The sequence below is a fragment of the Esox lucius genome, chromosome 19, assembly GCF_011004845.1.
Source record: "Esox lucius isolate fEsoLuc1 chromosome 19, fEsoLuc1.pri, whole genome shotgun sequence".
Lineage (NCBI taxonomy): Eukaryota > Metazoa > Chordata > Actinopteri > Esociformes > Esocidae > Esox > Esox lucius.
In genome coordinates, this window is record NC_047587.1 from 39,229,321 (window position 1) to 39,251,113 (window position 21,793).

Consider the following 21,793-nt stretch of genomic DNA (forward strand, 5'->3'; position numbering starts at 1 on the left):
AATGGTGCCTTCACAGACGTGCAGGTCACACCCCCATACCATCACGGATGCTGGCTTTTGAACTGTACTGCGCTGCTAACAAGCCGGATGGTCCCTCCTATTTTTAGTCCGGAGGATGCAGCGTCTATGATCCCCAAAAATAATCTCACATTTCGATTCATCAGACCACAGTTTTCCACTTTGCCTCAGTCCACCTAAAAGGAGTTTGGGCCCAGAGCAGGCGCTAACGTTTCTGGAAGCTGTTAAATTAAGGTTTCTTCTTTGCATGTTAGAGTTTTAACTTTCATTTCTGGACACTGCGACGTACTGTGTTCACAGACAATGGTTTTTCTTTCACAAGTGTTCCTGAGCCCATGCAGTGATGTTCACTACAGAATTGTGTCTGTTTTTAATGCAGTGCTGCCTGAGGGCCCAAAGATCACAACCACCCAATATTGGTTTTCGGCCTTTTCCCTTGCATAAAGAGATTTCTCTGGATTCTCTGAATCTTTCAATGATATAATGTACCTTTGATGATGAGATCCCCAAACCCTTAGCAATTTTACATTGTGATACGTTATTCTTCAATTGTTGCACTATTTGGTCCAAGCAGACTTTCACAGAGTGGTGAACACCTTCCTATCCTCACTTCTGACAGACCCATCCCCTCTGGGATGCTCTTTTTACACCCAATCACAATACTGACCTGTTGCCAATTGTTTGCATATCCTGGCACAAATTGTGAAAAAAATAGGCAGATTTTGCAAAATGTGACTGATCATGCAAAAAAAGTAGTTTTGGCCCTTTAAAAAAATAATAATAACAGACATCACCCAAATGGCCCTGATCAAATGTTCACATACCCTTGAATGTTTGGCCTTGTCACAGACTCAGAAGGTGACACACACACACACACAGGTCAAAATGACAATAAAAGGTTAATTTTCCACACCTGTGGCTTTTTAAATTGCAATTAGTGTCTGTGTATAAATAGTCAGTGAGTTTGTTAGCTCTCAAGTGGATGCACTGAGCAGGCGAGATATTGAGCCATGGTGAGAAGAAAAGAACTGTCAAAAGACCTGCGTAACAAGGTAATGGAACTTTATAAAGATGGAAAAGGATATGAAAAGATATCCAAAGCCTTGCAAATATCAGTCAGTACTGTCCAATCACTTATTAAGAAATGGAAAATTCAGGGATCTCTTGATACCAAGAGATCCCTGGGTCTGTAGACCAAGAAAGATTTTATCCAAAATTGCCAGAAGAATTGTTTGGGATCCAAAGAAAAACCCACAGGTAACCTCAGGAGAAATACAGGCTGCTCTGGAAAAAGACTGTGTGGAAGTTTCAAGGAGCACAATACAACGATCCTTGAACCAAAATGAGCTGCATGGTTGAGTCAATGCCACAAAAAAGCCTGGTTACAATATGCCCAAAAACACCTTGACACACCTTAGAGCTTCTGGCACACTGTAATTTGGTGTGACGAGACCAAAATAGAGCTTTATTGTCACAACCATAAGCGCAATGTTTGGAGAGGGGTCAACAAGGCCTATAGTGAACAGAACAGCATCCCCGCTGTGAAGCAAGGTGGTGGCTCACTGATGTTGGGGGGGGGGAGCTCTAAAGGCACAGGGAATCTTGTTAAAATTGATGGCAAGATGAATGCAGCATGTTGTTATCAGAAAATACTGGCAGACAATTTACATTCTTCTGCATGAAAGCCACGCATGGGACGCTCTTGGACTTTCCAACACGACAATGACTCTAAGCACAAGGCCAAGTTGACCCTCCAGTGGTTACAGTAGAAAAAGGTGAAGGTTCTGGAGTGGCCATCACAGTCTCCTGACCTTAATATCATCGAGCCACTCTGGGGAGATCTCAAACGTGTGGTTAATGCAAGACGACTAAAAACTTTGCATGACCTGCAGGCATTTTGCCAAGATGAATGGCCAGCTATATCACCTGCAAGAATTTGGGGCCTCATAGACAACTATTACAAAAGACTGCATGCTGTCATTAATGCTAAAGGGGGCAATACACAGTATTAAGAACTAAGAGTATGCAGACTTTTGAACAGGGGTCAGTTCATTTTTTTCTTTGTTGCCATGTTTTGCTTTATGATTGTGCTTTTCTGTTATGCTATTCTATAGTTCAATGTGAATCCCATAAGAAATAAGACGTGTTTTGTCTGCTCACTCATGTTTTCTTTACAAAGGGTACATATATTACCAGTTCTCCAAGGGTATGCACATTTGTAATTGTGATATTGCACCAGGTTTACCATACCATCTTCTTCCGCTTATCCGGGGCCGGGTCGCAGGGGCAGCAGTCTAAGCAGGGATGCCCAGACTTCCCTCTCCCCAGACACTTCCTCTAGCTCTTCCGGGGGGACACCGAGGCGTTCCCAGGCCAGCCGGGAGACATAGTCCCTCCAGCGTGTCCTAGGTCTTCCCCGGGGTCTCCTCCTGGTGGGACGGGACCGGAACACCTTCCCAGGAAGGCGTTCCGGAGGCATCCGAAAAAGATGCCCAAGCCACCTCAGCTGACCCCTCTCGATGTGGAGGAGCAGCGGCTCTACTCTGAGCTCCTCCCGGGTGACCGAGCTTCTCACCCTATCTCTAAGGGATCGCCCGGCCACCCTGCGGAGAAAGCTCATTTCGGCCGCCTGTATCCGGGATCTTGTCCTTTCGGTCATGACCCAAAGCTCATGACCATAGGTGAGAGTAGGAACGTAGATAGATGCACCAGGTTTAGTTTCTTAGCATTACACCTTTCCAGTCTTTTGTTGCCTATGTCCCAGCTTTTCTGAAATGTGTTGCTGGCATCAAATTCAAAGTTAGCATGTATTTTCCAAGAAACAATAACATTTGTTTCAACATTTGATATGGTGTCTTGGTGCTATTTTCGATTGAATATAAGGTTTAAATGATTTGCACATCATTAATAATAATACCTGCCGTTGTTCTCTTGCACTCGACATCATTGCATTCTGTTTTCCTTTACATTTTACACAGCGTCCCAACTTTTTTGGAAACGGGGTTGTAATGTAGAGTAAAGGGCGGTAACGTGTCCTGCTTATCGTCCCAAACCTCATGTCAAATGTTTTCAAAGATTACAGTGGACTGGCCTAGTAATAATACTTAGGTAAAAACACTTGTCGGTCTGGAAACACAGCAGCGAGTAAGCTAAACCATCATACAAAAGACAAGATGTGCTGTAACTAACTCGAGAAGGCCATCGCTTCATTCAAATCTGCGTATCATCATGGCTTGGTCCAGTGTGGAGTGGTCAAACTAGTTCGATATTAAACAGCTAGCGTGCTAAAGCGGGTACCTCGCTACCATAACAAGTTACTATTGGCTACTTACTTTACTCAGTCAGAAAGCAAATGCTATTAACTTTTCTAGTTAGCCAACTAAAATAATTTAACTAAAGTCACGTTTGCTATGCTAATCATTTCGGTAATACCTAATAAAATAAAATACTGGGAGTGAAAAAAATCCCCTTTAATCATCTATCGTCACTAGTTATATATGGATGGATAGCTCGCTGCTTTTCGGGGGCAACTACTACTGTAACGTAGTGGGAAAATAAATGGCTAACCTGAACGTTACATACAACTGTTAGCGACTTAAATCTTGCTACATGTGAATGGCATAATAGCTCAATAGCTAGCTTGCTACTGTATATTACCTGCTTACCGTGGACAGTGAAGCGTCAAGTAGACGTGAGACATTTCAGAATTTAATGTTTCATAATCCTGGAATTATGGAAATGACTGTCAAGCTGATTGGGTGAAATAAGAATCCACTATGCAATATAAGAACTTCATTGTAGACTACTCTTACCTTTTATTGAGGAAGTGAGCGCCATGATGACTTACGAAATATACACGACTTCAACTCTCCCTGATCATATTTATGTGAAGGAAGCCACAATAAGGATAAGCAACAAAAGCTGAATTTGTGTTTTGTCTTCAAAATAAAAGTGTACCAGTTAAAGCAAGGAAAGCATAACTAGTGGTGGTATCATGCCGTCTTTGGACTAAAACACAGATTACAACTCACACAGAAGTTTTGTAAATATAAGCATCATAGCTCTGATTCAGTAGCACAACTTTAACTGTGAGAAATTAATCCACTATACATGTGGAAATCCACATTCACTGTTAAAACTTCTGAAGAATTTACACAAAAATGTGCTTCTTAGCTTTATTCTTGGACTACAGAAAATAAACATGTAATGACCCACAATAAGCATTCGGCATATTTATGCTCTATTAAATAAAGCCAAACTATTCACATTTTTATCATGGTTGGCCTTGGATTTAAATGTGTAAAGGGTGTAAGCAAATCCTCATTAGGTTAAACTTGAAAACAGGTGTGACAATCCATGACTATTTACACTGTGTCTGCGAAGCAGTTACCTTATTAGCAGTTGGAAACTCAATTAAGGCTAGACGACGCATAATTTTTGCATAAACAACATCATTTCTAGTTTTGGCTGCACATGTATGTTAATTACATATGTATAATACATAATAGCGTGCTTATATAGCCTTATTTTAGAAGTGCCACAAAAAGAGCAACAATGCTAGTATTAATGTATACTCTTTAGAATTCAAGTTCAATAATAATTCAAGTTTAACAAAAAGTTATATATATATAGGTTTTGGTGGAATAAAATAGACAATACATTATATTTGGTTGAATTTACATTACAACATTCCAACACATTCTAGTCCAAACACGGCATGATTCGACTATTTATAACCATTGGCATTACCTCGATTCGGAGGTTAGATGCCCTTCATTTTGAAGGCTATAAGAAGATTCCAGGATTCACTATTCTTTATTGTTGCTAGCTTCACATGGGTATCACACCCTCCCATTAGGCATCAGTATTGTCCCAAGTACAAATACTGTCAGAAAAATCTACATGAGAATTTGATCATTATTATGCCTTTTCCACGACATAGCTAGATTTATCAGGATACGATATATAGTTGCAGAGTGAGGAATTGGTAGTGGAGCTAAGTAACATAACAGTGACATATCCAAAATAGTCTTGAGGGTCTATACGTTTACGCAAAAGCACACATACGTTTCAAAGGGTGCTGTCTAATTGTCTTATTATTCAATATATTCAGTATGTATCACTGTCAGCGACGGAGAACAAAAAAATGACTACTCTGCTTGGTCACATGACAATTTCTGACGTCATGACAATGCTTGTGTAGGACGTATTATTAAAACAAAAATTATTCTGCATCACAATCAGTGTCACTAATGATATGATTACTTTGCAATGCCAATATGTAAAAATCGCTATTAAAAAAAAATATTATACTGGGTCAATTTAAGTCACGTTGTATGAACTTTCACCTTTTGTCAATATTCATGCAGGCAGCGGTGACCGTACACATTGACGAATGGACCGGATTACTTTTACAACATCAAATATTCGAGCTAGGCCGAGGCATGAAAAGTCGACGGGCCTTTTCAACGGATAGTGACATTTTGAAGGTTATTAGAATGTTACGTCAGTTACAACATAGTTTCTGCAACATATACATGACGTCTCGAGATTCGAAAATGGCTCTCTAACACGGTTAGTCACGTTTCCCTGATTTGTTCGAACGAGCTGAATGATAAACCAATGTGTTTAGCATATTCTTACGAATACACATTTGTTTGCCATATACTATACCATTATTTATCAACACATCCTACGATGCAGCTACAATGTGTTCAAAAGAGCCTGCGTTGTCTGTTATTCGTTGACACATTGTTGCCACTTCTAACTCAAGCAGGTCGCTCACATTAACCCATATTATTGCTAGTTAGCTAATTGAAACGGAGTTCCTAAGTACAGTTATACAGTATTACATTGTTTTCGGCAACTAACCATTTAGGTCCAAGTTAATTGTCTTCTCTCTGACACGGTAGAATTATGTATTAACCAACCGCATTAACTTTACACTTGACAGCTCCTACTTAAGAAAGCTAACTAGTCTGAGAGCTACCGCGAATGATGTTTGCTACACTAAGTTGAATAAGTTATCTAGACACTTGGTGCAGTGTTATATAGATGAAAATATAAATAAACTTTTTAGGTTTCTGAGACTATTATACATGGTCTTATCTTTCTTAAAAACTTGTCATGACATGTCTACCTCAACATCTTTGTCTCTGTTCGTCAGGTTTTGTGGAGGGTGTGGTCCATTTAACAAAAAGCTGTGGAGCCCAGCAGGCAGGATGGAGAAAAAGAAACGCACAATCCGGATTATTGAATGGGAAGACCTGGACAAAAAGAAGTTTTACTCCCTGGGCATTTTCATGACCATGACCACACGGGCTACGGTCTACCCGTTCACCCTCATCCGCACTCGGCTGCAGGTTCAGAAGGGCAAGTCCCTTTACACTGGCACTTTTGACGCCTTCTACAAGATCCTAAAAGCAGAAGGTGTGCAAGGTTTATACCGAGGCTTCATGGTCAACACCTTCACCTTGATATCAGGCCAGGCCTACGTCACAACGTATGAACTGGTCAGGAAGTATGTGTCCCAGTACTCAAGCAATAACACAGTGAAGTCTCTGGTGGCGGGTGGGGCAGCCTCTTTGGTGGCCCAGACCATTACTGTTCCTATAGACGTGGTTTCTCAGCAGCTGATGATGCAAGGACAGGGGGGGCACCTGAGCCGCTTTAAGGTCAAGCCCAAAGCAACAGCAGTGGCAACGTCCAAGGGCAAACTGACTTTTGGACAAACCAGGGACATTGTGGTGCAGATATGCGCCGCTGATGGTTTCCGGGGATTTTACAGGGGATACGTGGCCTCTCTCCTCACCTACATCCCAAACAGTGCAGTGTGGTGGCCATTTTATCATTTTTATGCAGGTAAGAGACTTGTAACCTGCCAAAGTAGGCAGATGTTAAGCAAGCAGTAGTCAATGTTAGCTGTTTTCCAGGATATTACATTCTATAGTATTTTGGGTAAATACTCATGTCTGTGTATGCCAAGAAATTATGTAAATGTATTTGGGATGTAATTGTCTGTAGCTTGAATTTAGCATTAGATGCGTATTTCACATTTTCCTTATGTTCTTACAGAGAACCTTTCCAAACTAGCACCCAGCGATTGTCCACACCTCCTTCTGCAAGCCATAGCTGGGCCAATGGCAGCGGCGACTGCCTCCACAATCACAAATCCAATGGATGTTGTTCGGGCCAGAGTCCAGGTAAAAGTATAACATTTAAGCATTATACATAAAGAGCAGTGGTCTATGGCCATTCATATACCATGCCTGTAACTAGACACTCTGGATTGCCGTGTATAAGAACAGACATTCTGCATGTTCACTTTAACCACTTAGTTGTCAAAATACTAAAGAAACTCCTGTTTTGTGGGTTTCTACCTAGATCTCTATATTTCTCACTGAACTCTAGAAGGTATGTTCTATATTTATTTTTTTACATGAACATCTCTTACCGTGGGTCCTAAGGTTGAGGGCAGGTCGTCTGTTATCGAAACCTTTAAGCAGCTGTTGAAAGAGGAAGGACCCTGGGGGATGACCAAGGGACTGTCAGCCCGCATCATCTCCTCCACGCCCACAGCCGTGGTCATTGTTGTGGGATACGAGACCCTTAAGAGACTCAGCTTGCGGCCTGAGCTGGTCGACTCAAGACACTGGTAAAAGTCAAAGGGACAACAAGAAATAGACCAGAGTTAGTAGCTGGGGATACCTGGTCCGTCATATAAACGATTCAGATTTGCCTTTTAGAAATGCTTTCCTTTGCCTTTGTGATGTTTTAATAATAATGAATTTGATTTATAAAGCGCCTTTCTACCTGTTTTGGTTTCCTCAAAGCGCTTTACATAGTAAGCAGCAAAATCATCCACCACCAATTGGTTGCACCCATTCATGCCAGAAGACTCACCACACATCAGCTATATGGGGGCGAGGAGTGATATATATTAACATATATAAATATATACACACAAACACGCACATGCATACAGTGGCTCTCAAAAGAATTCACCCCTTTGGACTTTTCCACATTTTACTGAGATACAACTTAAAATCTAAATGGAGTTTTTTTTTCCACCACTGATCAACACAAAGTCCATAATGTAAAATAGTAAATTATGCAAATTAAATAAATTACACAATACAAAACAGAAAATAATTGAATGTGTTCACCCCTTTCAGTAAATATTTGGGAGTCTATTTGGGTCTCTACCAGCTGTGCACATTGGGACGTAACACTTTTTTGCCCATTCTTAAAAAATTATTCAAAATCTTTCAAGTTGGATTGGGACCTGTGGTAAACAGCAATTTTCAACTCTTTCCACATATTCTCAAATGCATTGAGGTCCAGTCTTTTTCATGTTTTTAAGGCATTTTAGTGTGGCTTTCACTTTATATTTGGGGTAATTGTCTTGCTGGAAGATGAAACTTCTACCAAGACTTCAGCAGGTTTTCTTCCAGGATTTGTCAGTACTTTGCTGCATCCATTTCATCTTCACAGGCTTTCCAGGCCCTGTTTCAGAGAAACATCCCATAACAGGATGCTGCCACCACCATGCTTTATGGGAGGGATGGTTGTGCAGTAAGGCTTGAACCAAACATAGCGCTTTGCGTTGAGGACAAGAAGCTCTATGTTGGTCTTATCAGCCCATAGAATCATATTCCACTTGATCTCAGAATCTCTGTCATGCCTTCTGGCAAACTCCCAGCAAAATGTTTTTCTTTTTGACACTCCCATAAAGGCAACTTTTGTGAAGCAAACAGCACCTGGGATGTTGTTGCAGTATGCACAGTGTCTGCTTTATAGTTGCCATATGCCTCTTGTTGGCCTCCCTGCCTAGTGTTTGGATACTCTGTTTTTGAGATGGCCTGTTCTAGAAGGTTGTACAGTTTATATTCATATAATGTTTTACAGTTAATATAGTGCCTTATTCTACTAACCAACTGGTGGTCATCCCAGAGACTGGTGTATTTCACCTGAAATCATTTGATATGTGTAATTGTACAGAGGTGGACTCCTTTGAAATTATGATGTGACTTCTAAAGACAATTGTTTGTACCAAAGCTCATTCAGCTGTGCCACAGCAAGGGGGGTGACCACTTACACATTCACTATTTGTTTTATATTTGTAAATAAATTTACAACAATTTGAAGATTCAATGACATGGCTGGTTTCTAGTGTTACTGATTAAATCCATTTAGATTTTATGCTGTAACATTGAAATCTGGAAAAGTCACAGAGGGGTTAATACTTTTGAGAGCTACTGTATGTCTATACATATGGGAGGCTGGGGAATTTTATCATTGTGTTTTGAGGTAACTGGAGAAATTGTTACTTTTGTTTTCAAGGAATATATGTGTATATATTTTGTCAGTCTGTAAGAGTTGTCTAGCGAAGGAGAAGTTAACTTTGGTAGACATTCAATTTAAAGATTGAGAATTAATTCATCCTTCATACCTGGTAAATATGCCTAACACTCTTGCAGGGGGAAATGTTGGTGGATAATGTAGCTCCATTATACATAATGAATGACCAACTGCCTCTATTTAATGTACAGACAGTACCACCTACTCCTGATGCAATATACCATAAAGACGGGTTGTAATGATCATTTATACAGTAATGCATTCTGGGAATTAAATACCATTAAATATCACGATGCAAGGCAATTAGTTCAGTCTGTTCGCAGCCATCTGCAACATTGGCTGCTAAACTGTTGCATCAGCAGTAAGCCCAACATGAGCCAACTGGAGGCAAGTCGGGAACCACTTGTGTGGTTTTCCATCTTAGCACTGTCAGTATAGTTATTGTTTATACGCGTTTCTAAAAATGTCAATTGTACTCCAAACTACCATATTACACATTCACACAAGTGTTCAGTTCATTGGTTAGAGAGGAGTTTGAAACTCATAAAAGCTCCCTTGTCCTTTTGAAACATGGTATGGCGTTTCACCTTAAATGACAACAATTATATTTATGATTTGTACATTTCATGAATATTGTGCAGATTTTGTGAAATTGTTGTTTTTAACGTATCCTCCTGTTTCCTGTAAGAGTTGTAGATGGATTTATGTTGTACATTTGTGAAATTAAGTTTGTTCTGTAGTCAGATTTGCCCATCTATTCATACATTCCCCAAATTTAAGACATTTGGCTCGGAGATATTTGGTGCCAGGCTTAATTGTGAAGTATCCCAAAAACCTAATATGTTAATGATTAAGAATTTTCCTCAGAGAAAAGGTCATTATCATCAACTATTTCAGGAAGAAACATGTTTGTATTATAGTTCTTTTTACACTGTTTGGTTTAAATCATTCACATCAGTATATTTGCACAAATGTTATTTGAACATGCTAAATGTCAAATACCAAGTGCAAATGATTGTCACTTTGCACAGTTTTTTCTTTTAAAACACCAGCATCACTTGCTCTGAAGTGGGAATTTCTATTCAATGTGCAGTACTGATGATTTGTCACTAGAGGGAGCACTGGGTTACAAGACTGAGCACATGTAATGAGAAACTGGGGCCCAACCCGAGATGGACGTTCTGAAAATGTGTGCCCAGCGTCTGCTCTGAACCGAACTCTATTCATGTGCTGTTTGATGGAAATCCTTTACAGTCATTTGTTTTCTAAACATTAAACTGTCTGGGAAACATCCCTGTTATTTTATTTAAGGATTAGGGTTTACATTCTTTGTTTCTCAATTTATGAAGAGGAACATTGAATAGTTCACATTTAAGAAATTCGGTTTTCAATATAATTTAGAGGAAATGTTGAAATTAATTTTAATATCATCCACCTTAGTTATAAACAAACTAAAACATGAAGTGGGAAAATGAAGATACAACAATAAAAAAAAAGTTTTTTTATTAACTCTGAACAAATGTCATTAATTGCAAGATAATGAATGGCATTGAACTTCCCCCTCCATAATATTTTTGATTTCAGTGGATGAATATAGTACACAGGCTATGGACAGGGTGACTCTCAGTCTAAATCAAGTTTAGTCCAAATTGAAACTTTTTTTGGGGAGGTGGTTCCCTTAGATTGATGTCCAGTTTAGATAACCAGCTGAAGCGGGCTGCCAACTAATTAATGACAGGAGTGAAAACCAATACCCTCAATGGAACAAGCTTGGAACCTGTGGTCTGAACTGAGCTTTCACCTTCAGAAAAAGCAGCTGGACTGGTGACCGCTAACGCCAGGTATGTTTCCAGATCGGAGAGGAAAGAAAAACTAATCAGGACATTGAGCTGCACCACAGTAATGAGCTATGTTGAAGTCTTATGCAGGTATTCAGCCTTATGCAGGTATTCAGCCTGTCCTGGGTGTACTGCAGCGTGGTTGGAATGAGAGCCAATGAATCACTGGGGACAGTCGTAGATATGGATGGCCCGGTCGTCTCCAACCGACACGATCTTGGAACCTTTACTGTTGTATTTCACACTCCAAACCTGGACAGGCCACAAATGAAAACAATGTTTGAAGCAACAGTTACATTGTGGAATGGCTACAGTTGTTGAAATGTGCAGATAACTTAAAATACTTCAGGCATTTAGTTCAAAACCAACGTGGTATTAGTTTTTTTTTTTTTAACAGAAGGTGGCATGTGTCTGCACCATTCAGGTATCAGGCAAAATCTTTTTGAACTGTTAACTGATTGCAGTTTTTGTAACAAGCAAGAATGGTAGTGGGACAGGCCAAGGGATGTGCTGCGTCAATAATCATCACGCCCTGAAATGACATCTGACATTCTGGCCCAGAGTGCAGAGCTACATCCATTATGGCAAGTCAAAACTAATTTCCCAATTAGTGAACAAGACATACGGCTACAAAAGAAACACAGTTTAAGCCTCCGCATTTGACCACATCATTTCCACTTCTCAGCAGCTTTCGTTCAGGAGGAAGCCGACCAGACACTCAACTGCCTCTTATCTCTTCTCCTTTCAGAACCGCGTCTCTGGATTTGCAGCTTTCTCGCAGAAAAGATTAATCCTCCCTTCAGGCGTTGGCAGAGGAGATCTAATGACAGTTGGGATTATTCAGGCTGCCAGTGTTGAGACACAACAGGCGGACCTGACGGGATATGAGGGGAGAAACAGCCACATTGATTCCCCTATTCTGTGTTGAGTGGCCAGACACTGTCGCACCAAAATGGGAAGGAAGCCGTACCGCGCACAACTGACACCCAAGTCTTTAATCCCTTTCCTCATTTTCTCTTGTGACCAAACTAGATGTAAACCATACAGTGAATTAAGGTCAACACCAATACGTGTCAAGAAAAGGTATTTTCTGCTAGGTTGAATAACGTGTGAAAAGTTGCTTCTAAAAACGTTTATATATTTACAAGGGTCTGAAGACTGCTTGGTGATGCGTGTTCCAGTGCTAACGTCGGCCAGTTCCCGGTTTCACGTATTTACTAGGCAGCACACCAAAATGAATTGGGTCTTACCATCAATGCATTTGCACAAAGGGGCTGTTTGTGTGAAAACAGTGACAAACAAACACAGCAACACCAACTGGCCTGTGGGGGGAGGGTCTTAAAACGTAACACCTAATTAAAAAAGAAAAAAAGATTCCAGCAAGACTATCATAAAGGAATTACAATAATGCCATTGTCTGAATTCAAGTTAATGGTCTTCTTCAAAAACAAAAAGTTACTTTCTTTATATTATTTTACAATTTACAGACTCTGATTCAATATGGCAACCATTCTGTAACTGGTGAGACTAACGAGGACACAGTCTTACTTTTTAAAATGTGATTTGATGTGATATTAAAAAAGCAGTTATTCTTGTAGATTATGCACATAAAGAACATACTGTACATTCAGCCCAAAATTAAGTTAAATTAATTGCTAATAGCAAGTCTCATACCGCATGTTTAAAACAGCTACGAGACAACAGGATTAAAAAATACAAAAAAATCCATTGGCCATTGAAAGTAAATGTTCTCACCTGGTCTTGATGGTCGAAAAAAGTGTTGACACAAGCCCTGGAGCTGGCATCCCAAACCTTAACACTTTTGTCTGATGAGCTGACAAGAGCAAAGGCAAAAAATAATGTCATCCTCCCAGAAAATAAATCTAACACCTCTTCTTGGATTCAAACCTGTCGTTTCTAGTGTGTGTGTGGGGGGGGGGGGGCCAACATACTTTAAACTAACAGATCTCTCATGACTGGACTGATGAAAGAAATGTAGACAGAACAATAATGGTTATGTTGTTCGAGTTAAAACTTGTCATCTGTTAACAAATGACAACAAATAATCTGGGGTCTGACTATAAAAGACCAAAAAAAGGGAACATTCATTCACCCCTCAGTCAGCAGGGCCACCCTGATGCCATTACAGATGAGTAAAAATGAGGCAAATCCCAAAATTGTTGAACTATCCCTTTAACATAAACAATGACTGTTTACATGGAAACGCCGGTAGTACCTGGACACAAAGTGTGTGTTGTCGGGGGAGAAGGCCACATTGAGGACCCAGGACGCGTGACCACTCAGAGTGCCTGCCAAGTTGGCATGCTGCCTGTAAAAAAAAAGATTTCCATGAGTTAATAACTAGCTACCTGGCACCACCAGTGGCTGCTGCATGAACTTTTCTTCTACATTCTACCATTTAAGTCATATGGCAAATGAATTCATCCACAACAAAAGTGAGTGAATATATTTTCAAACCTGCCTCCCCGTGGGATTCAAACCCACAACCCTGGTGTTGGAAACCACAGGCTCTACCAACAGCTACATAGGCTGTTTATCTGGCTATAGTAATGGTTTGCAGTTCTTTGTCTTCCAAAAAAGAAACGTGATAGCAACAGCAGAACCTAAAGGTGTGAATGGGGACCTGGCTTGCCTTCTGACAACTGTTGACATCTGAAAAGGTCTGGCAGACCTTGGGGTGATTCTAGGGTGGAAGTCAGCAGGGTGCTGAACATGCTTTGACATTTCACTTGGATCTCAGAAAAAAAGCCCCAAAGATCAACAAATTCATTGAATGTATGCATTAATGCCTTCAAATTAAGGCAATTCAGACCAGATATAAGACGACTTAATAGTCATTCAATGCCACTGTGGCCAAAAATGAGTCTAAACTAGACCGCATTGGGGTCAGGTGGCTTTTAATAGGGGAAAGCAGTCACATGATCATCCATCTGAAATCTCCTTCCACAGGAAAAGTTCCATCTTGGAAACCAATTATTGGTTTAAAAGAGTAAAACAATGACATCACATTTAAGCCCATTGAAACGGAGCAGTGCAATCACTCCCCCAAACGACCTGCTGCACACCTGAACCTCATATGAATTGGGATTGTGTTTGGTGGTGGTCTGAGACACTTTTAGGGGAGATCCCTCTTTAAGGTGTTTTTGAAGGAGCGTGGCCATTTGAATGGAGAGATCATGTGACTGCTGTTTCACTTTTAACCCCCAGTGAACTTACACGTCGTAAATCTTGATGTAGCCATCATCTGAGGCAGTGACCAAGAGCTGCGAGTCTGGCGAGAACGTCAGTGATCTAATAGGCATAGCGTGACCTATAGAAAGAGAGAGAGGAGAGAACACAGGTCTGATAAATGAACACATACCCTGGAGATATAATGCCTTGTGAGATCTAAACCTAATCAACCCAAAGACAAGTGACATTATGCTCAGCAATTTGACTCATGTAGCAAAACAATGAGGTACACAGAGAGGCCCAAAGAATTAAGGGAGGGAGAGAGAAAAGAAACAAAGACAACATACCTTCCAGCGTATGGAGTAGTTTCCCAGTGGCAATGTCAAAGATATTAATGATTCCATCTATAGCTCCACTGGCCAAGTACTTTCCGTCTGGACTCTGGGGGGAGAAGATAATAGGAAAAGTCAAACCAAATTGAAGCAGACCTAGATTTCTGATAGCCATGAAGCTGGTTTTGAGCTATACAGTCTACATTGTATTTTACTCTTTTTTTGTACTTTTACAATTACATGATTTCTAAGTTGCGTATCATGATAGTCACCCACTAATATATGAACCCCAATAACAGCCAATGACTATAAGAAAATGCAGATATCTTTTTGCTTTATTGCTTCTTCCGACAGTTCAGCCGATGCCATGGATGTGCACTTTACCCTCATTAACGTTCCTTCTTAACAAGCTTTGAGATTAGCACAAACTAGATGTCCAATCAGGCTCTGCTGATTCCCAGGGGAGTAAGAGGGAGAGAGGCTACAGCTCAAATCACTAAGATCCACCTGGTGGGACGGGGTCAAACGGTCTGGACAGAAATGGTCTCTGCACACCTGGCTAATTCAATGGCTACCTGGTGGGACGGGGTCAAACGGTCTGGACAGAAATGGTCTCTGCACACCTGGCTAATTCAATGGCTACCTGGTGGGACGGGGTCAAACGGTCTGGACAGAAATGGTCTCTGCACACCTGGCTAATTCAATGGCTACCTGGTGGGACGGGGTCAAACGGTCTGGACAGAAATGGTCTCTGCACACCTGGCTAATTCAATGGCTACCTGGTGGGACGGGGTCAAACGGTCTGGACAGAAATGGTCTCTGCACACCTGGCTCCTCACTAACATTTTATTTAACGCTTGCCATGGCTCTCAACAAATGTCTTGCCTTTCTGCATGACTCCTGAGTTTTTGGGAAGCTGAATAAAAATACACTGCTATGAGCTCTATGCCAAAAGTAGGAATGCCAGTAAGATACAGTACATGTCAAAAGACCATTGCATTACAATGTAAAATGTTTGAATGGTTTAATCTGCATTGGGACTAGAATCTAACAAGAATTTTAATTGGTAAGCAGAACCGATCTACTAAAACAGGTAAAACCAATAAGAATTATAATTTTTTCTCCACATGAATCGCCGCATGTAGGATGTTTTTGTCCAAATTATAACATCAAATGGGCACCAGACTAAACTCATGCTGCAGCCTTCATGTGACAATTAGGAGATATCTGGGAAATCAATATAAGAACTAAAACTACAGAACTAAAAGTTAAAATCAGATGGACAGATTACTTGACTAACAGTTAAATGGGCCACATGCAAGATTTTTATTGTTCTACTAGCATAAACGACCAGAAAATATCTATAGTTAATATTTTAAGTGAGAGTTTCAAATTTCTGTCTACAAAAGTTTACCTATCAGTGCCTGATATTTTCCCCATTTAAATATTTGCATCGATCTGTCTATCAGTTTGCATTGACTTGTAGTTTCCTCAAACTTGTTTTTGTCAATCGCATTACTATCCTCCCACCCTAAACCAGCTAATACTATTACAGTTTTGTTTGGTGAAGGAAGGACATGAGGTGACGTGTTGTACAGAATCCAGTTGTCAATCAGGCTCTGCTGATTCCCAGCCTCTCTCCCTCTTACTCCCCTGGGAATGCTTTACAGAGACACCCGGCCTTAAACCCCAAGGAGCAAACAACAGTAGTGTTGGATTTCAGTGGCTAGGAAAAACTCCCTAAGAAGGCCGAATTTTAGGAAGAAACCTAGAGAGGACCCAGGCTCAGAGGGGTGACCAGTCCTCTTCTGGCTGTGCAGGGTGAGATATTAGGAGTCCAATTGGAATAATAAATACATTTCTCTGGGCTAAATCCAGAGTCTATTTGATTCTAGACTAGGTCAAAAGTATGACCAGGTGGACAAGGACAGGGACAGCAAAGGGCCCCCCAAACCAGGTACTCCGCAGGTGTGGACCAGGACCTCATGTCCTCCTAAAATGTAAAACTGGAGGAGACTGAGAAAAGTTAGAAAGTGCATTCCTCATATCCCCCAGCACAATAATATAGCAGCGTAAGACCTTGGAACTGAGACGGGGGGGTCTGGTGACACTGTGGCCCTACCCGGGGGAGGCCCCGGACAGAGCCCAACAGGCAGGAAATCAATCCACCCACATTGCCAGGAATCAACCAAAGGGACACCCACCAACCGCAACCCCCCTGATGATGGGCATCTGTTAGTGACAGTTTTGTAATAAGTGTACTATGGTCATAATTTTATGTGTAACATTAATTAGCTTGGCGTTGTTTAAATACTAAAACGTTCACACCCATTGTTGAAACTAGCAAACACTTAATAAGCACAACATAGTTTCTTACATAAGCTATGCTTAGAATGAATTTCCCTCTGGTGTCTAAGGAGTACTCTTTCTTGCCGCTTTCAACCCCAAAGATGTTGACTTTTCCCAGATGACTTCCTGTGGCAATGTACTTGGAGTCTGGGGAGAAGGCTACTGTCCAGGCGTCAACTAGAATGAGACAAAAAAAAAAAACACTTAAAAAAGCTGTTTAAAAATATATATCAGGGGAAAAAACATACTGGGCTAGCTAACTTTGTAGAACATGGTACACTGAACAAAAACATAAACGCAATATAAAATGTGAAGTGTTGGTTCCTTGTTCTGTATTTCTCATGTGAAATCCATAAATTGGGACAAATGTATTATAATTGACTGATTTCATAATAGAAACTGTAACTCAGTAAAACCATTGAGAACATTGAGGATTCAAACCTTAACATTTGCTCAGTATATTATTATATTTGAAGTTCATAAAAGTAAAAACCAGGACACTAGTGTGTGCTACTGTGTTTCTCAAGCGGTTTGAATTAATGGAGAGGGAAAGGTAATCAAGGGTAAAACCTTTTGAGGTAACTACAGTGAAAAGACACAGCGACAGCCAACGCAGAAGACTTTATAACAGATGTATGATGTAACTCCTGTGCCACTGGTCCTTAATTACACAAAGTCAACAGCTAAACAAAATTCCCAAAGGGCCAGATGTTGTTCCCATCAATAGCTTTGGCTGTAGGTTTGTAATTGTGGTCAATCGTTGAGGCATGTTTGTTTAAAATGGCAGCATGACTAACTGAGACCTGCTGAACCTCAACAGATCAGTGTTTCAACATCAACCCTACATGTCCCAGGGTGGCTGGGGACAGGGTCAAAATCATGATGTCCTACCCGGGCCTGCGTCCATGGACTTGATTTGTTTCCCGGACTCCAAGTCCCAAAGGCGGATGTGGGCGTCAAGGGAACTTGAGGCTGCGATTGCTCCATTTGGACTGACGTCCACTGAGACTACACCTAGCTGGTGGCCCTCCAGGGTCCACTGCAGCTCCAGCTTCTCATCTGACCTGAGTGAAGACAGACAGACAGCAATTAATGGCTGACATCTAGTACAGGGTTTCCAACCCCTTCCCTCCAGGGCTTCTCTTTTCCATCATAATTGTTTTTATTGAGTTAGCCTATAATTTAGTGACCATGTGGTTATAAGCTAATATCTGGCAATTCTACATAAAAACGACAAAACTATATACCTAAATTATTTGATCGGTCAACTTTAAAAAGGTGGTAGCTCAGCTACAATCTGTGATACCAATTTATACCCATGTACTTTCTGGCATTTTATGAGTATTTGTTTGGGCAGGGGGCTGTTGTAGTTAACTGTACTGACTCAATTAAACACAATAAACACATCATTACCATTTCCAGACTTTCACCATGTCATCCAGAGAGCCAGTGACTATGGTCTCCAAACCATCTCTCTCACTTCTGCCCCACGCAGCAGTCCAGATGGCATCGTCGTGTGCTGTGGGCAAAGCGCCACCCAAACATATGTGAATTGGCAGTGAATCTTGAACAAGGAGAGGCTAATATTGAAGACTTGTTAGAAAATACTCACCATGTTCTTGCTTGAACAGAATACTGTACTGGAAAGAAAATAAATTGGCACATAGTTAGTGGATTGTTCACAAGTTGCTTTCTCAAACCATTATGCATAACATTACAATGTGTGCATTAATTATTGAATGTGACATATTGAAAATAAAACGTTTTGTCGGAACGAATACACCCCAGAAACTACAACTAACTTTCATCCTGTTTTTTTATCCCCATATGCAATTAAGGCCCTGCCTCATCAACGCCACTCCCAGCAGAAAAAGTAGATGTCAAGATGTCTGTTCCCTGAAGCACATCTGATGCCATATTGGTTCTTAATAAGCTGCTTGGTCAATCAGCAAGTCTATACCATAGTCCTTATAAGCCGGAGGGAAAGGACTCTCCAATCTTCAAATCTGCCCAAGCCACAAGGCAACAATATAACTAACCACTAAAATGTGGACAGTGCTGGCCAATTGCACCACACTCTGTGAGCAGGATTCAAACCCAGGTGTCATAATGCTACAACAACTCAACCAAAAACAACCTGTTGATTGTAGATATGGCCATAACCTTGTGAAGGAGAACATTTTAGCAAGGAATTGACCAATAACAAAAATAAACTGACATTCCAAACGTAGGCCTGTTGTAGATCATGCGATTCCACAGCAATGTTTTTTTCCTTCTCAATTTAGTTTATTGTACGTTATTGCTATATAACTAAGATATAGTTTTTCTCTTACACAGATTTCCATGCAGAAGGTTCAGCGCTACGTACTATCTGCTTAGTTCACATTTAATTTAACTCCTGGCTTCCACATAACCTCCGATGTTTTCGAATCCCAAATTGTTTCTAGTTTAGCAACGCGTCACATTACCCGCTGTTTGTTGTAGACATAACTAGTAAGCTACAGTAACAAGATAATGTTAGTTACGCGGCCAGTAACGTTATCTTAGTAAAGTATATTACTTACTTGAGTGGTCATGGTTATTCTTTATATCTTGCAAGCGGCTTTAACGTCCAAGTCCTAAAAGTTAATAATGTAAACGAATAACATTAACCAACGTTTAGTATTTTCCATCTAGCAAACCAAACAAGCTAATAGCTGCAGCAGCAATCTAGCTAACTTAGCTATTGTGAATTGACGCTACCCTAGTATGTACAGTTGTAAAGCCGATAGCTACACTAGTAACTACATTACAGACAAAAATACACTAATATGTTAAACTAGCTAGAACAACTTGATAATGCAAAAATGTGCCATATATTATACATTAGATTTACCTCAACACATCAATAAAAAGTACAGCTACATGAAAAACGTTTTCCTAGCTAGCTACCTTCAGCAAACCGCCATGACAACAAATCGCAAAGCATGCTGGTTGAAAGTTCCCCTACGCGTTTTTACACACAGCATAAGAACCGAGATAGGCAACTTAATGACACGCTGTTACCTGTGACTAGTAAACAGTCGAGCAGGAGAGGACTGAACTGCCCAAACAGAAATAAGGCGTGTCAAAGCCTATGCTGTCTCGGTTCCTCGGGAAACAAAGATTAAAAGTTTCTCCTCTCTCAGACCTCACGTTTTATTGGTCAGAAGAGTTAAGTATCTAATATGCTTCCATACCAGAGAATTGTTATTTTTTTCCCCTGATAGTTAAATTTTAAATGATCTTGTCACATTTCCAGTGTGGATATAAAATGAGTCATTCAACCTTAACAGATTTCTATCTAGAACAATTTGTAAAATGCAACCATCCCAGACAAAAAAAATCATTCAATATCAAACTTGTATGCATAATGAAAAATGCACTTGCTCAGAAGAATACTGACTTGTAAGCTACTATATTCATGTAATGTTTTGTTGATTAGCACCCAAAGAATGGCACACACAACATGTTACAAGTATTCATTTTTGCTAGCTCATTAGCCACAAACACATGACATTTGTATTACTTTGTCTGTGTTTACCTCCAGTAACCCAAACTACTTTTTCAGAAAAGGCTTGCAGTATTCTGTGAGCCTCTGCTGTTTGGCTGTGCCACTTAACTAACCATGACAGAATAGTTGAGCTTAATGTCATTTCCAGACACATTTGCATTTCTTTCCATGACTTGGAGTTTTTCCCTGTACAGTGATGATGGTGAATTTGAAAAGATTAGGCAAGCAGTGCGTCTGGCTCCAGTGATAGTAAAATAAAACTGCCATATAATGATGAATGCTTTACCATTTTGAATGCTTGTTTCTTGTTTGACAGGGGTGAGTTTCTCAGTTTAAACTGTAGCTGGATGTGCAGTGTTTGTTTACTCATATGTTCAGTTTAAACTGTAGTTGGATGTGCAGTGTATGTGTACTTATATGTTCAGTTTATACTGTAGCTGGATGTGCAGTGTTTGTGTACTTACATGTTCAGTTTAAACTGTAGTTGAATGTGCAGTGTATGTGTACTTACAGTGGGGAGAACAAGTATTTGATACACTGCCGATTTTGCAGATTTTCCTACTTACAAACATGTAGAGGTCTGTCATTTTTATCATAGGTACACTTCAACTGAGACGGAATCTAAAATAAAAATCCAGAAAATCACATTGTATGAATTTTAAATAATTAATTTGCATTTTATTGCATGACATAAGTATTTGATCACCTACCAACCAGTAGGAATTCCGGCTCTCACAGACCTGTAAGTTTTTCTTTAAGAAGCCCTCCTGTTCTCCACTCATTACTTGTATTAACTGCAAGCCAGTGCATGTCCAGGCCCGTCTGAAGTTTGCCAATGACCATCTGGATGATCCAGAAGAGGAATTGGAGAAGGTCATGTGGTCTGATGAGACAAAAAAAAAGCTTTTTGGTCTAAACTCCACTCGCCGTGTTTGGAGGAAGAAGAAGGATGAGGACCCCAACCCCAAGAACACCATTCAAACAGTGAAGCATGGAGGTGGAAACATCATTCTTTGGGGATGCTTTTCTGCACAGGGGACAGGATGACTGCACTGTATTGAGGGGAGGATGGATGGGGCCATGTATCGCGAGATCAGATCTTGTCCAACAACCTCCTTCCCTCAGTAAGAGCATTGAAGATGGGTCGTGGCTGGGTCTTCCAGCATGTCAAC

General features: G+C 40.5%; 3 protein-coding genes across 8 annotated transcripts in view; 1 reads left to right on the forward strand and 2 right to left on the reverse strand.

The window, feature by feature from the left end:
* Positions 1 to 7,550, reverse strand: part of ireb2 (iron-responsive element binding protein 2) — a 27,316-nt gene extending 19,766 nt beyond the window's left edge. The window contains exon 1 of one of the 2 annotated variants that reach the window (XM_010884314.4): positions 7,472 to 7,550. Coding sequence is in view for 1 of the 2 variants with exons in the window: in XM_010884312.4 (XP_010882614.2) it covers positions 3,831 to 3,855 (25 nt within the window). In the remaining variant the exon portion in view is untranslated. Of the gene's footprint in view, positions 1 to 3,830; positions 3,919 to 7,471 lie in introns of those variants that run through there. The other variant, XM_010884312.4, reaches the window with a different exon arrangement.
* Positions 986 to 10,446, forward strand: slc25a44a (solute carrier family 25 member 44a). 3 transcript variants are annotated; one of them, XM_010884316.4, is made up of 4 exons: positions 986 to 1,070; positions 6,185 to 6,879; positions 7,093 to 7,220; positions 7,485 to 10,446. In XM_010884316.4, exons 2-4 carry the CDS (start codon positions 6,240 to 6,242, stop codon positions 7,674 to 7,676), a joined length of 960 nt encoding a protein of 319 aa, XP_010882618.1. In that variant the 5' UTR covers positions 986 to 1,070; positions 6,185 to 6,239; the 3' UTR covers positions 7,677 to 10,446. The 3 variants fall into 3 exon arrangements, with proteins under 3 accessions (XP_010882618.1, XP_010882617.1, XP_010882619.1); XM_010884315.3 differs by lacking the exon at positions 986 to 1,070 and adding an exon at positions 5,370 to 5,592; XM_010884317.3 differs by lacking the exon at positions 986 to 1,070 and adding an exon at positions 5,370 to 5,507.
* A 418-nt stretch (positions 10,447 to 10,864) lies between these two features.
* On the reverse strand, positions 10,865 to 20,195 carry wdr61 (WD repeat domain 61). Of its 3 annotated transcripts, none has more exons than XM_010884311.4 (11): positions 20,135 to 20,195; positions 19,654 to 19,707; positions 18,702 to 18,729; positions 18,503 to 18,608; positions 17,981 to 18,153; positions 17,118 to 17,266; positions 14,756 to 14,849; positions 14,454 to 14,547; positions 13,453 to 13,545; positions 12,972 to 13,050; positions 10,865 to 11,468 (listed from the first exon to the last, which is right to left on the reverse strand). In XM_010884311.4, exons 2-11 carry the CDS (start codon positions 19,663 to 19,665, stop codon positions 11,379 to 11,381), a joined length of 918 nt encoding a protein of 305 aa, XP_010882613.1. In that variant the 5' UTR covers positions 19,666 to 19,707; positions 20,135 to 20,195; the 3' UTR covers positions 10,865 to 11,378. The 3 variants fall into 3 exon arrangements, with proteins under 3 accessions (XP_010882613.1, XP_010882612.1, XP_010882611.1); XM_010884310.4 differs by lacking the exon at positions 20,135 to 20,195 and adding an exon at positions 20,021 to 20,117; XM_010884309.3 differs by lacking the exon at positions 20,135 to 20,195 and adding an exon at positions 19,965 to 20,110.
* Positions 20,196 to 21,793: the final 1,598 nt, after the last annotated feature.